We start from the raw sequence: 14591 nt of genomic DNA on the forward strand, positions 1-14591 counted from the left end.
TTGGCTTAGTCTAAATTTCAAATCAGACTTTTCCATTTACACTACTATTAGATTTGGCATGGCAATTCAGAACACCCTGACACTTGGTCCAAGTGATTAGTAAGAATGTGTTTGGCTTTGATTACAATCTGTTACATAAACCTGTTTGATTTCATTGAAATCTTGATGACTGCTTCTTTTCTATCTTTAGATTACCTCACTGTTCAATTTATAGTATTATCCAAATTGCTGTATAAAGTTATTCAGAAGCAATTTTTTTTAATGCAGTGTAACTTAAATGAATTTGAACTTCATTAATGACAACAAAATCTTTATAATACATATAAAAGTGGTGTTAGCATGTTAGTTGTCCACAAACTACAGTCATTACAACCAGCCATGCCACAGCTAAAGTAAATGTTTCCATTTTGAAATATAGGCAAAATTGAGGGTGATGCATTAAGACATTTTTATCTGCAGAACAAACATCACAGGAGCTTAAAAAGAGGGGATTGTTCTTACTAGCAATAACAAAAAAGTGTGAGGTTATTTTTCAGCATGGAGCAGGGAATTAGATACACATAACTCCTGTGGTCAAGGCTGCTGTGTATTTAATTCTGCAAACATTGTCAAAAATTGCTTCAAACATTACCCTTTTTTATTTTGACTGTATTCAATTAATAAATAAATAATTTTTAAGGAACTACATTCCTCAAAAAACTATGAAGATATTCAGGCAGATTCCTTTCTGCAGTGTACAGGTAAAACTGAAAGAAAATCAGTAACAAGAGAAATATTTATAAAAATATATTTCACAAAGTAGGAAACAATACAGGAGTTTCTCTGAATACAATACATGGAGTAAATAAACAAACAATAATATAGCTTCAAAACAAAGTAGAAAATTAAAATGATTTGCATGTAATACGCAGTTTTATTATACAATTGCTACTTCTAAATGGCAAGTTTGCATTACAAATTGAGTATGCTCGCAGCTTCTAGTGTTCTTTCTCTGTGTGCAAGAGCCCTGGTGCATCACTATGAATATTATAGAAAAGAAATGCTAATAACATAAGCAGTAAAATTATGTACACACTGGTTCCTGCTCTAATACAGTGGAGAACTATAAGCATGTTTTTTACTGTACTGTTATGTGTATAATTCTAAAAGTCTATAGTTTAAATATTCACATGAACCAGTTTACTTCCAGCTGTTTGTGCTTGTATTAAAAACACCAGGTACTAGATTTATGAAGAAGATATAAAACTGTCAAAAGTTTTCTCTGGGAAAGTTTTATTCCTGCCAGCATTCTCTTAAAATTCAGCTACTGCAAATGGATAGGTTACTGCTTTAACCTGCAACAATTTGTAATTTTTCTTTTCAAAATGTACATGTATTAAACATTCATTATATATAGAAAAAAAATCTAAAGGATATAATTTAGTTTTCTTCATAATCTTACTCTATATGTTATCAGTCTTAATAAATAAAAGCAGTAATGGACATCAATAAAATACTTATTTCAAAGATTAAACAAATAAATTTGATCTTTAGCAATAAAATCAGCAATTCTTTCATATATGTAAGTCCATCCCCTTTCACAGTTTTTTCTTTCCTTTCAGAAGATGAAGCACAGGATTGATCCTTCTTCTAGAAAAAGATCCTTTTGTAAAACAAGGTTTTGTAGCCCTGCCTCTGAATCTCTGCACATTAGTAGGCTTTATTACCCATCACTGGAATGGATTAAGAACATGTGAATATTTTAAGGCTTGACACAATATTTAAAGATGATATTCAGTCTGTGGTTACGTGGCCAACAATTACTGTATGTACAATGTATGGTCACTGCACAGTAGAAGCCAGTAGGAAATTACAATGCTATTTCTATTCAGCATTGCTAAGAAGACCATGATATTGCTTTTAACATTTCTGTGGCAGGATCTTTGTTGGCAATGCAGAAACAAACCATTAGCTTTACACATACTGGCAGGAGATACTGTTCAACAGCAAAATCCCTGCAAGTCCGTTTTCTAAGAAAGCACCAATTTCTTTTTGTTCTTTTCAATTCACTGAAGATAATCAAAGATCCAAATCTCCATCTTCAGAGTGGTCAAGTGAATACCAAATATCCAAAGACTTCTAGACACTCCACATACTTTACTTCACACTCCACAAGACTTAACCTCCTAACATATACTTTTTTTTTTTTTTTTTGGTTCAACATTACAATGTAATTGATTTTATAGATGACCGGCGCTAAACTTGCCTCTAAAACAAAAAGCCACATCAGTTTTAACTAACAGCAGTGGCCCTAGAATATTACATGATCATTAAGTCAACATTGAAAAAGTTTGTGATCCACTGTCAAGTCTCTTTGTCACTTTCTCCAACTGAGTAAAGTTCTCCAAGTCTTTTAAAGCGAGGACCCCATTCACTGAGGTAGTCAAAATTCTGATCTGAGTCTGATGTAGAGGACTCCAATGAGCTAAGGGAACCAGCTGCTGACCCTCTTCCTTCATAGCCATAAATCTGGATAGAGTCATATGGTGGAGCAGTGGGATCATTATCAGCTTCATGGAGCCTTACATTAATAAATTCATCAACATCAACACCATTAGGAACAGGTGCAAGACCCTGCCTGGGCATAAATTGAAGATCAGGTTTAATATCCTTGCGAGGCAAAAATCCATTAATTCCATCTGGATTTTGCAAAGTTGCAATGTCAAAAGCTTCTGTATCTTCTTCTCCACCTCCTTCATCATCATACCGAATAATATTTTCCCTCACATCTTCATCATCTTTGATGATTAGAGGCTCATTCTTATGTCTTCTTAGTGTTACAAACAGCACCACAATGACTGCAAAGAAAGCATCACAGGCTGATTAGGTAAAAAGTTTCCAATCAAAGAACTACACGTTAAGGGCAGTTGCAGAAGGTGATATGTTGCTTTTTGTGAAAATAAGAGCAATAAGGGTAGTGAAAATCTTGAAGACCTATAACTTCAACCCCATTCACATGATAAAAATTTGATTGGGAGCTGTGGTTACTCCTCTAGTTTTCTATTATCAGCTTGTATTTACATCTGAGTCTCAATTTTATCTAAGCAGTAAGATTTTGCATCCTTCCAGTTTTAAGCCTCAAAATTAAACAACTTTTCCCTTTGGAAAAGTTGCAAATCTAAGTGAAGTCAACCTATCATCATTCACTGAACATAGCCTGTAATGATCTACATTATGATGGAATTTTCCAAAATTAGAGGATGTTTTTCTGAAAACATAGCCCTGATGACAGAAGGAAATTGGTGTCTATTTTTTGTGTTGCAACAGGCTCACATTATATAACTGAAAAGAGAATGAGACAGTAAAGCAAAAAAGAAAGAGCTTAGGTATACCATTTTCAGAATCATGGACAGATGCATAAAAAGCTTTAAAATGGTTACACTGATGTTTTTGCAGCTTAATGCTGAAATCTCAGTTACTGATGTAAATCTCAGTTACAAAGTGAAGCTGCAAAGTGCAGAAATAGGCCTCTTCCTTCACTGTTCTCTCCCTTGCATGATGTTTTATACAAATTTTGTATGTTTTATTGAAATATAGTACTTCTGATCTTGCAAAACTGTAATATCTCTTGTGCCATTCCAATCCAGGATAAACTCATACAAGCCTTAGAAGATACAACCAATTCATTTTCCATCTGTGCAGTACATACTGTGTTCATCTTGCTATTTAACATACCTGATTTTATTTTCAGTTTCATATTCCATACCTGTTTATTATGTAATGTGTGTAAGACTATTTCAGATTGGGACTTTGTTTTATATGCTTTTGTTCAAGTCTCAGTAAGTAAGGATGCAGTCCTGAAATGTTTTTCAGTACTGCTGCACATTACATTGTATTAGATTGTATGTCCTTCCATGTGACTTCTTTGCTTGCTTACAGCCACCCAGGAATCAGAAAAATTTTGAACACCAGACTGTGAAACGAATACGTACCTAGCAGCAAAATGATGCATGCTAATATTGCAATTAGGGCTCCCATACTGAGTCCAATGGGAAGTACGTATGCTTCAACATTACAGGACTGGACAATACCATCACTGCTGCAACCACAGACTCGAATAGTGAGAGTGCTAGTGCTGCTCATAGGAGGGTTCCCACTATCGCTTATTATGATTGGCAGTAGATATACTTCTTGCTTCTGTCGGCTGAATCCACTATGCTTTGCCAATATGCTGAGAGTGTTATCTGGAAAAGGGAAAACTTGCATTGGTTTACCACACAGAATAACAGCTAAAACCACAGCTTTTTCTTAATGCATTCAGAAAATCTCTATACAAACACATATGCACTTTATTACACTCATTATACCAGCAGCATGTGGCACAGAAATCCTTCCCCTTTCTGTCTGGCTGCCCATGCCCAAAAATGAGTGAATGCAACATATGCATTTTCTTGTGTCATGTGGTAGGAAGTTTATTTGGTATTTAAGCACATGGGTAATTGTTTCATACAAAAGAACAATGAAGCCTCGTTGTCCCACTCAATGACTAAGAAACTGGAATTCAAGTAGGCTCCTTCTGAAGTTCAAGGTCTTTGATTTCACAGTCTTACTGTATCTTTCCATGGTGCAATCACCTACCAATCACTCTTACACAGCCTAGAGAGGTTCTTACTATAATTTATATTGCAGATTATGTCATCATTTCAGCATTTTCCTTAGCATTTAGCGCATGCAACACATGAAGATCAACCTAAAAATTAACTACTGTATAAAGAGTACACATATGCTCAGTTCATAATACCTTTGCAGAACAAAAATATTTCTAATTATTTGTCTTTCCATGACAGAAGTTTTTTATCTGTTCAAGTTGGAAACAGTCACATCAAGACTGATGGCACCCTGGAGCTAAATAATTAGTCTAGTCCTTCTTTGTGGCCTTTACAAAATTAAAGGAAGCATATGTGCTTACTGAAAATAAATTCCAGGTATAAGCTTTTAAGAATTCTGACAGCTCAAATAGGAGCAAACTCCTTGACGATACCCTGTATCGTATGTGCCACTATAATGCAGTGGAAAAGTCAAGTGTGTTTTAAGACAACAACTAGCACACATTAGAATTAAGCAAAAACTGCACTCCTCCTCCTTGCTTGAATGTATCCGAGGTTTAAACTCATGAGTGCAAGTTAAACCACTTCCAGTGTCATGCTTACTCTCTAGCTGAACTGCAAGGAACAAAAACAGATGTTATGTTAGTAAAATAATATTGTAAATAAGTTTTCCTGAATATCAGTGTGTATAGCTTTACCAAAGAGCGCCACATCTATTGTTATGCGTAAAAGGTACATTTTTTTATCTGATAGCATTCTTTTCCTCCTCTGCACACACACACACACATTTTCAAATACTGGAAAATAAATTTATCTGTCTATTTGATTTTCTCCTACAAAATTAAAAATATCTCAGCGGAAGTTGCATCCTTAATCCTTTTGCTTTAACCTTTTAAAGGAGAAAAAACTGTGGGGCTCAATTTCCAGTTCTGTCTGTCTTTGAGATAAATCCCACTCAGAAGTATCACATCTGTAGTCATTTACTCAGAACTCCAGAGACTTTCATAGTTATATTACACAGTGACTTCTTGTGCTGTAGAAATCTGTACTGATACAGACTGTGCCTTCCTATAAGCCTGGTACAGTCCTTCTCTGTCCAAGCTGGAGGAAAGGATTGATATGCTGAGCCCTGGCATCCCTGCCCTTTACAGATATGCAAAAGAGCTAAGGCACATGGCTTTAGGAAGAAAGAAAAGAAAAAAGAAGCTCCTCTTGGTGACAGCTTCAGACCCCTTCCATCTTTCTGACACACTCACTGCTGCTCCTCCTCGTTCAGAAAATTCTTGTAAACCAGAATCACAGAATAAAACAAAGTAGAAAAGGAGGAGTGCTATAAAGAGACAAATAGAAGAGGACATAAAAAACGAGAGGAAGGAGAAGGGATAGAGAAAATAAAGTGCTCATTTCTGCCAATCAGTAAAGCTGTGCTGAGTATAAGAAACTAACTGGTACCAGTAACAGTTATCAAATCAAGTTCAAAATAAATGAAGCAAAAGATATGCACGGTATTTGGGAAATTTAGCTGAACTATTTAAGTGTAAAAGAAATTGTAATGGCTGAATAGTTAGTATTATGTAAGACGAGATAGAAAACAAGGAGAGAAGATAAACTTTTTTTACAGAGGTGTGGTTTGGGGGGGGTGTTTTTGGTTTTTGTTTGGTTTGTTTTGTTTTTTTTTTTAAGCTACTATGTTAGACTAAAGTTGCATTTGTTGTGCCTGGGAAAAAACTGGCAATCAGTCAATAGGAAAAGCAAAATGAAATGACCAAGTTATTTTGCCAGTGGATGGTAAGTATTCAGTTTTGCCTTGGGAATTTTGTTTAGCAACAAATTTCTTCCCTTTTTTTGCTACATCTTACAATAAATATACCTTGGTGTTGCTGGAGATGTGATTCTTGAGTGAAGAACAAGGACTCTTTTAACTGACAATTTAGTTGGTTCCTAGAACTTGAAAATAAATCCTGGCAGCTGATTAGCAATAAACTCAATCTGTATGATTTGCTTTCTCCTCTCTGTGGACATTCCCCTTACCCATAGCCGACAAAACAGCAGGAATCTCCTCCAGGAACAACCTCCAGGACTGCTGCATGAATTAACTTGGCAGCAGGTGCTCAGCAGGAGAGGGGACAATCACTTTCCACTCATCTTTCCAATTAACCCACTGATTCTTCATTATAGCGCTGTTCAGGCTATTTATTTTTTCATGTTATTTTTAGAAAAACATGGAAAATTACATGCAGAAAAAAAGAGCCCCTCTCTGTTAACAAAGCTCTGAGGCAACCTGCCATAAGCAAAGAGATACACTAAGCATTTACCTCCAGTTAGTGAGGTATATTCAGGAGGTCCTTTGACATTCTCAACCAAAATAAGCTCCCCCCCCCCGACTTCTGTACCCTTCTGTGTGGGGAAGGGCTTGAAGAAGTTCACTGAAATGCCAGAATCCTATTAAATGCCATTTCACTGATGAAATGTACATCAACACTGATGTTGATGTACCAGTTACACAGGATGGACTAGGAAATATATTCTGTCCTGTAGGCTTAAGGAATAGTGAAAGGTAAGTGATCTTCATAATTGTCTTAACTCATCACAAATTTTTGCATCAGTGTAAGGTCAGAGTAACACAGCTCCAGGAATATATAACTACAGTTTAGATCTGCAGCTCATTCTTACCTTTTTTAAACATAAAATCAGATCAATCATTTAGATCACCAGATGACTCTGAGTTTCTCAAGTTTATAAGCAGATTTGCAAAACAACCATGAAAGAGGCTATTACGGGAATATCTCCCTCCTAGCTGGAACAAATAATGACAACACAGAAGGTCTTTACAAGATGTCCAGTGTGATTTCTAGACAAAAGTACTTTGAATAACCACAACCAAGGACATGCTTACCACAGAGCCAAGTGCTTCCTGCAGATTCCCAACTCTTGTCAAGACCCTCTGATCTCTTTTGAGGTTCTTGGATGAAAGATTTTGAGAAAAGTAAATGTAATAGTTTCAATACAAAGCTACTTTTGGATTTGCTAGACACAAGTGATTTTAATGGCATGGACATCTATCTGGATGTGAAATTAACAGGCAGAAGTCAACTTATCTCCCACTTCGTGCAAGAATGCATGTTGCAATTTTAAGTCAGACAGTAAAATGATAGAACAAAAGTAAAAAACAGAAGCAGCTTACATCCAAGTGTCATTTGCTCTGTGCATATTATAATTCCCTCACGGTCTCTAATATTGTGAGATCAGTGGACTTCCCTGCTGTGTAACCTTACACCTACATAGTTCTTTTTCCATCTTTCTTTTTCTATCCCTTTTATATGTTCTCAGAAAGATCAAATCATTTGTGCTATTAAAGACTCTGGTAGAATTTTTTATCCGTGCTGGATATATTACTTATGTGAAGTAAGAATTTTAATTGGAAATTTTACAGTTGGAAACACTAGACAGAAATAAATGTTTCTTCATGTTTATTATAGCCACCTTTTTGTGTACATTTTTTAGTCTAAAACAGATTGTCTGTAATAGAGTCCTTTGGCAAAAGTAGAAGAGCAGCAAAAAAATCCTTACTGTGATACTCCCTGCTTTTTTTGATAATGAAAAGAGGAGGACAGCTCATTCGTTTCCTTCCTCAGTTCATAAGTGGCATCTATTCTCACATAAAAACTTGAAATAACTGAGTAATTAAGTTATTATTGTCAAATTTTCAGTGGAAACTACCAAAACACAGGCAGAAACCCCAAAATATATGACATTCCAAGAAAAGTTTGCTATATAATATGTAGCAGTCTTCTGCAAATGCTCTAGAAAGGAATGTTCAAGAGAATGCTAAGATAACATTTCAGCTCTTTGTATAACTATTAATTTATATACACACCTCCTGTAATACTTACTATACATCCTGGAGACCTTACAATGTTAAACACAGATTTTCAAAAGATTTGTGATAATACTGGTATTTTTGTTTTTCTTCAAAATTGAAACCTAATGACAAAGAAACAGTGGAATATGGGGAAGACTCCAATCCCCATTTTAGAGGCTGGGAACTAATAAAATTGTGCAAAGACATGTAGAACTCTCAGAAAGTCTCTATATACACTCCATGAGATATAAGCCATACATTAATCATTATTCTTTTGCATATTTTCTCAATAGTACATACCTTTCTGTGAAAGGATTTACAAATAACACATATTTAGATTGGCAGCATCATGCTGCACAGAAAAGACAAGTGAATGTAGCCCCAAAAACTCAATGTCATAGTCCCACGTGTGATATCTCTCTGTCAATTCAACTGTTTCGAAATCTTTTTTTATTCTTATAATTACAAGAGCAGTGGGAAAGAATATTTATGACCTGCTTTCTGATCTAGTACAAAACCCCAGAAGCTGCAACTTAAAGCATACCTTCATCAATGTTCACCGTGTAAAAGGCTATTCACAGACAGGCCCTGAGCTGGAAAACTGATTTGTATGTTTCAGACTACGCTTAGGTACAAGGTAGAAACGTTGTTTTTTTGCTTCCAAAAGAATGCCATTAAAATGCTTGGAGAGATACACCTGTGTTTATGTAAGACAGGGTTTTTTTGTTTCTGCCTTAGGCTGTAACACTTTCTAAAGGAATACTTGATTAAAAGGGAACAATTTTGAGTTTGCATGTTATAATTTGCCACTCGTTAGTAGATGCAAAAACAATCTATTTGTTCATTAGTATCCGTACAATATTTTTTTTTAATTTTTAAACTTAGTATTTTTAATATCGGTGTGTTTATGTACACCAAATAAATTTTTATGAGAAGTCATATATGTATCTGTGTTAATATATATAACACAACTGTGTTATGTGTAATATTTTACATGTGCTAGATCTTTCCTGATAACTGTCTCACACAAAACCCTGTTGAACAGCAGTTTACAAGAAATATGACCCCTTGCCTAATCTGTGTGGTAAAGGCATAAATGTTTTATTCAAGTAGAAGGCTTATAAAATAATCTGAAAACAAAAAGAGGCCATTTTTATAGTATATTTTGTCTGATTTATGATAGCCAAACCATATGGGCACTGAAGCATTCACAGGTATTTCAAACTGACCTGCTTCTCATGAATGTCAAAAATTTGTGATGTTTTCAAAAATGCAGATTGATGACTGCTATCAAATTTGATTGCAGACATCAGGTTCAAAAGGAAAAAGTTTTTGTGCTATAAAAATCCAGCTGACTGATCAAACTGTCTCTCCTGCACCACAGTAAGTCACATGCCGTACCAACATATAAAATGGCAATTCACAAAACATTCCTATGATACTTCAGCAAGCACCTGAACAAATTTTTATTTTTAGAGAGACCTGGACTTTCTGGAATCCCTTAAAACACCAATAAGAACACAGGAAAAAAAGTATTCATTCCATGTGAGCAAATGTACTGATAAGGAGAAGAACTGGAAAATGTCACATATTTTGTATATTTGAATATTACTTTTTTCTTTCCCAATTGGCCTAAATAATAATAGCTTATGCCAGAATTGAACTGCTGAATCAACTAACGAATAAAAAAACCTAAACACATTTCCAGGTCATGTATTGCTTTGCAGAAATAAAAAGTGCTGCTGGGAATTTTGAATCATGAGCAAAGTAATATTTAATCATGTATAAGAATACATCATTGTCATACGGTAAAGTTTCTTGGAAAGCAGAATAATTGTGTGAATATTACTGTGATGCAAAACTTGTAGTAAACAAATTCTTGAATAAAAAATTGAGGCAAATTTACAGAAAAGTGATGGAATAAGCATTTCCTCGTACATTTTTCCTTTGAAAAATGTGAACTTTAGATAATAGTCTGTATAATTTCTAGTTATATTCCTTTGGAAAAGTTTGAACTTTAGATAATTGTCTCTTAAGTATTCTAAAACTTTCCTTTGACCTTTAGTCCAGCAGAGCTATAATCAAACTTATCTATATTGTCACTTACAGTCTAGCAGCAGCTCTTAAATTTTATACCTTGTTTTTGTAACCCATTGAAGGAAGGAAGGAAAATCCCTGCTGAATAAATAATGATGTAGAAGCATGCACTGAGTCTGAAACGATACTAATTTCATTGATAATGTGGTAGAGAAATTATTAGGACATAATACCTTTTTAATTCTCTTTTTAATTCATGGATACTTATGGCAAGTCAAACCAGGAAACTTTGTGCTCTGGGTCTGTTAAGTTACACTGTTACCACGGTTGTCTGAACTGTACCCAGTATGCCTGATTTTAATCTCACCTGCTCTCTGATGTTATGCCCATTTATCTCTTCTGAATCCTCTGGTGCCGGTTATGATTGACAGTCCCACAATACGAAGCAAATTCAGGCCAATGAAGATGCTAAAACAGCACTGGCTTTTGCCTCTCGTTTTTCTCTGTTGTATTCAATAAGCCAGCCACAAACTTGTTTACTAATAATCACATTGCTTTGACATGCTTTACTTTATTCGGATCACATCACTACATGGCATGTGCATTGAATGTTACATCTGTAAAGTGTAAGAATTAATGCAGGTTGCCAAGCTTTAGTTTAGAAAGAGATGAAATGGCTGTCAAATGTGCTTAGCATTAAAAATACATTATTAACAGAGCAATTTGCATAGAATGATGGATCATTTTTGAAATCTACATATTCTAGTTAATTCTATTAACTTGTTACTTTAACCAAAAAGTTTCAGAAAGTAATACTGTGTTTTAGAATGCTTTGATAAAATATTGGCTATATTTTGCATTGCAACCAAGAGCTTTCCATTACTGTGTTACCAGATTCCAACAAAATGCTGCAGATAAATAAAACCCCCAAAATATCCCCAGGTTTTGCCATCTGTATTTCTCTTTAGGGATAATGGATTCTTATTCTTATTATGAATGCGTACTTACAAGTGCAGTCTAGAAGTGAAACAAATGAAAGACAGGTATCTAAGCCCCTCAGGTGAGATTTACGGTTTTACACATTACATTGATTTGGGGTTCTCCTATACGTAACGCTAAATCTCAAGCAGATTCACTGGCATTTATAAAATGTAGGTTATGGAAGAGTTCCAAGGATTCCATCCTACTTTCTTTACCTTCCTCACTTTATACACATCCTTTAATTCTTACTTCAGTGACTTACTTCTAGGGTCTGGAAAGTTTCAGAGTCTTCATGACCATGAAGACAATCACAGAAGTTTGAAGTGAATCTTTCTTTCTAGAATGTAAACTATGAATACCATAGTAAGAAAAAGAAAACTTAAGCAGGAACATTTTGGGTTTTAAACATGATATATTCTTGGCATTTAAGTGAATTCCACACTAAGCAACTTAAGAGCCACTTCTCCATGCCATGATAACTGTCTTTTCTGTTCCAATACTGTATGGAACATATACATTCACATAGTGAGAATTTAAAACTATTTACCAGTAGATCTTATAACAATCTATTAAAACTCAATCTGTAATTGGATATATCAACCATACTGAAGCTTTGTTATAACAGTTGGAGAACAAAATTCAAGCCATAACAGTGTATTTCTATTATGCTATTCCTTTTTCTTATAATGTTCACTTTGAAATATAACGGCAGAAAGCAACCACCAGACTATAAAAAAAAACCAACCAGCATTTATTGAAATGCAGCCTATTTGTACTGGTGTAATAAAAGCCTTATCAGAACTTGCATTACAAAATGCCAACTTTCAGAGGTTTATAACTGATATAATAACTTACTATGAGAAGAAATTTAGATTGTGTACTCTCTGCCAAAGAACATTGAAAGTTAAATATGACTTACATTGCTGAGGTATTTTCAGTAGAGAAAATAAATTAAAAAAAAATTGACTTATCATTTTGTTGAGCCAGGGCCACTTTTTAAAAAAAAAGAAAAAGAAAAAGAAAAAGAAAAAGAAAAAGAAAAAGAAAAAGAAAAAGAAAAAGAAAAAGAAAAAGAAAAAAGTGGCTTTGATTTTAAAAACTGCCAGATCCTACAGTTCTTATATACGCAGAACTCCCTTTAACTTCACTGAGAATAATTTCTGTGAGAGAACTGAAAGGAGTGCCATTATACATTTTTGTAAATGTCATCAGGAGTTATATTAGCTTTTTGTAATTTGAAAGACTGAAATGCTATGGTATAAGATTGCCCCTGGGCACACAGGCAGCATGATAATGACTTTTTGAAGACATTCTCATATGCAGATTACATAAAACAATAAAATTTATTATCATCAGGCCATTAATGGCAGTAATTTATAGCTCTGTCTTACACTCAAAGTATACACATAATGTCTTATTGTATGCACACCTCTCAACAAGGACGTGTCTCCTATGGTGAAGACTAACGGTCATTTGATATGCAGAGAACAGCAAAATGCATCCAGAGAAGGAATGTCAGCAAGTGAAAAAAAACCAATTACCTGTCTATAGAGTGGAATAAATTGCATAAAGTTTTCAAAGGAAATATTCCAGATACTCTTGGGAACATTTCTGCATACCATATAAACATTACACAGAGAAAACCTGGCATAGCCAGAAGTTCCAGACTGCCATCACAGTCAGATTACTGAGAAGCAAAGCAGGTCTACAGGAACACATGTGCACATACATTTAAATTTCAAGACTAGGACATACCACAAGACCTTAACTTTGCTATATATGTTGTGTGACACAACACACAACTTGGAAAAAGAAGGAGCAAGGGAAAGATGTCAGCATATGAGTTCTGCCTCACCACTGTAGAGATATGATAAAGTTAGTGCTTATATTGGTAAATATCCTCAAACTATAGCATCAGTTCATAAGGTGTTCTAGTGTTTTCATGGAATCACAGAATGGTTGAGGATGGAAGGGACCTCTGGAGGTCATCTGGCCTACCCTCCTGCTCAAGCACAGCTGCCTAGAGCCCAGGACCATGTCCAAGCAACTTCTGAATATCTCCGGGGGTGGAGATTCTGTAAATAGTAAACCAGGTGTTAGTCACTATTGAAATATATGTGCAGCAAAACGAAAGACATTTCGTTTATTCATTCTCCTCCTATCAAGCATAGAAAGTATAAGGTACAAATATATAATGCATCTCTATGCATAGAGAACAACTTGCATATCACAGTGAAATTGTTTCCTGTTGTCTTCTGATTCATGATGAAGTACAAATGAAGTATATAGGAAGAAGCTGCAAGGAGCAGGATCAAATAAAAGTAATACAAGAGACTAGGCAATTCTACTGGCAAAAAAGAATACATGTTAATATGCTAAAAAACCTCCGAGATCATGAAATAAACTTAAATAGTCCAAAAACAAAGAGCAGAAAAAACCAACAGATACTTTGAGAAAGATACGTTTCCTTACTAGAAAAAAAAAAGAAAAGAAAAAATACTAAAAGAAACAATTTTAGTCTAGAAAAAGCTAAGCTTTTATATGAAGTTTTGAAGCAAGTGGTTCTGCTAGACAGACTGCAGTAGGATTCTAAAGTTTTTAGCAAATACATCTTTTGGTCTTGTGTGTTAGCAGCAGACAAACAAAAAATAAGAGAAAGTTGATTTATTATAAAAAAAAAAAATTTCTTATTGAATAATAGAAAGTAGTACAAAGAAGTTGTAATGTTGTGGGATAGATAAAGATGGTATGTAGAATCAAGTGTAAAACACCTTCCTCTACATTTTGTACTCCAGCTTGTATCAAAGATACAACAATGCTTCCCTGAGTGGCAGAGTAACTTCTACATGTTTTCTACCTGGGAGCTTCAGAAGGATCCAAATGGACACCATAAAGCACTCTTGAAGATCACAGTCTTCACCGATCCATAGGGAGCCATTAATGCCATAGGAGCCATTAATGTCACATGTGAGTATCACATGAATGTTTTACAATACATCTGCAGTATATGCATGGCACAATGACAGGCATGGTGATTAAATGACCCATCCAAAATCATATAGGAAACCTGTAACTAAGATATACAAAAGTATTCTGAACCCCAGAACACTTCGTTAACCAAAATA

The 14591-nt window shown here is 34.8% G+C and overlaps 1 protein-coding gene across 3 annotated transcripts in view; it reads right to left on the minus strand.

Annotated features, from left to right (window-relative positions):
• Positions 1-773: 773 nt before the first annotated feature.
• Positions 774-14591, minus strand: part of CDH8 (cadherin 8) — a 137211-nt gene continuing 123393 nt past the window's right edge. For 2 of the 3 annotated variants that reach the window (XM_055819041.1, XM_027792486.2), the window contains 2 exons: positions 3972-4223; positions 774-2837 (listed from right to left, as the gene is read on the minus strand). In XM_055819041.1, the coding sequence (XP_055675016.1) occupies positions 2344-2837; positions 3972-4223 (746 nt within the window). In that variant the 3' untranslated portion in view covers positions 774-2343. Of the gene's footprint in view, positions 2838-3971; positions 4224-14591 lie in introns of those variants that run through there. The other variant, XM_055819042.1, reaches the window with a different exon arrangement.

The sequence above is a fragment of the Falco peregrinus genome, chromosome 14, assembly GCF_023634155.1.
Source record: "Falco peregrinus isolate bFalPer1 chromosome 14, bFalPer1.pri, whole genome shotgun sequence".
Taxonomy (NCBI): Eukaryota; Metazoa; Chordata; class Aves; order Falconiformes; family Falconidae; genus Falco; species Falco peregrinus.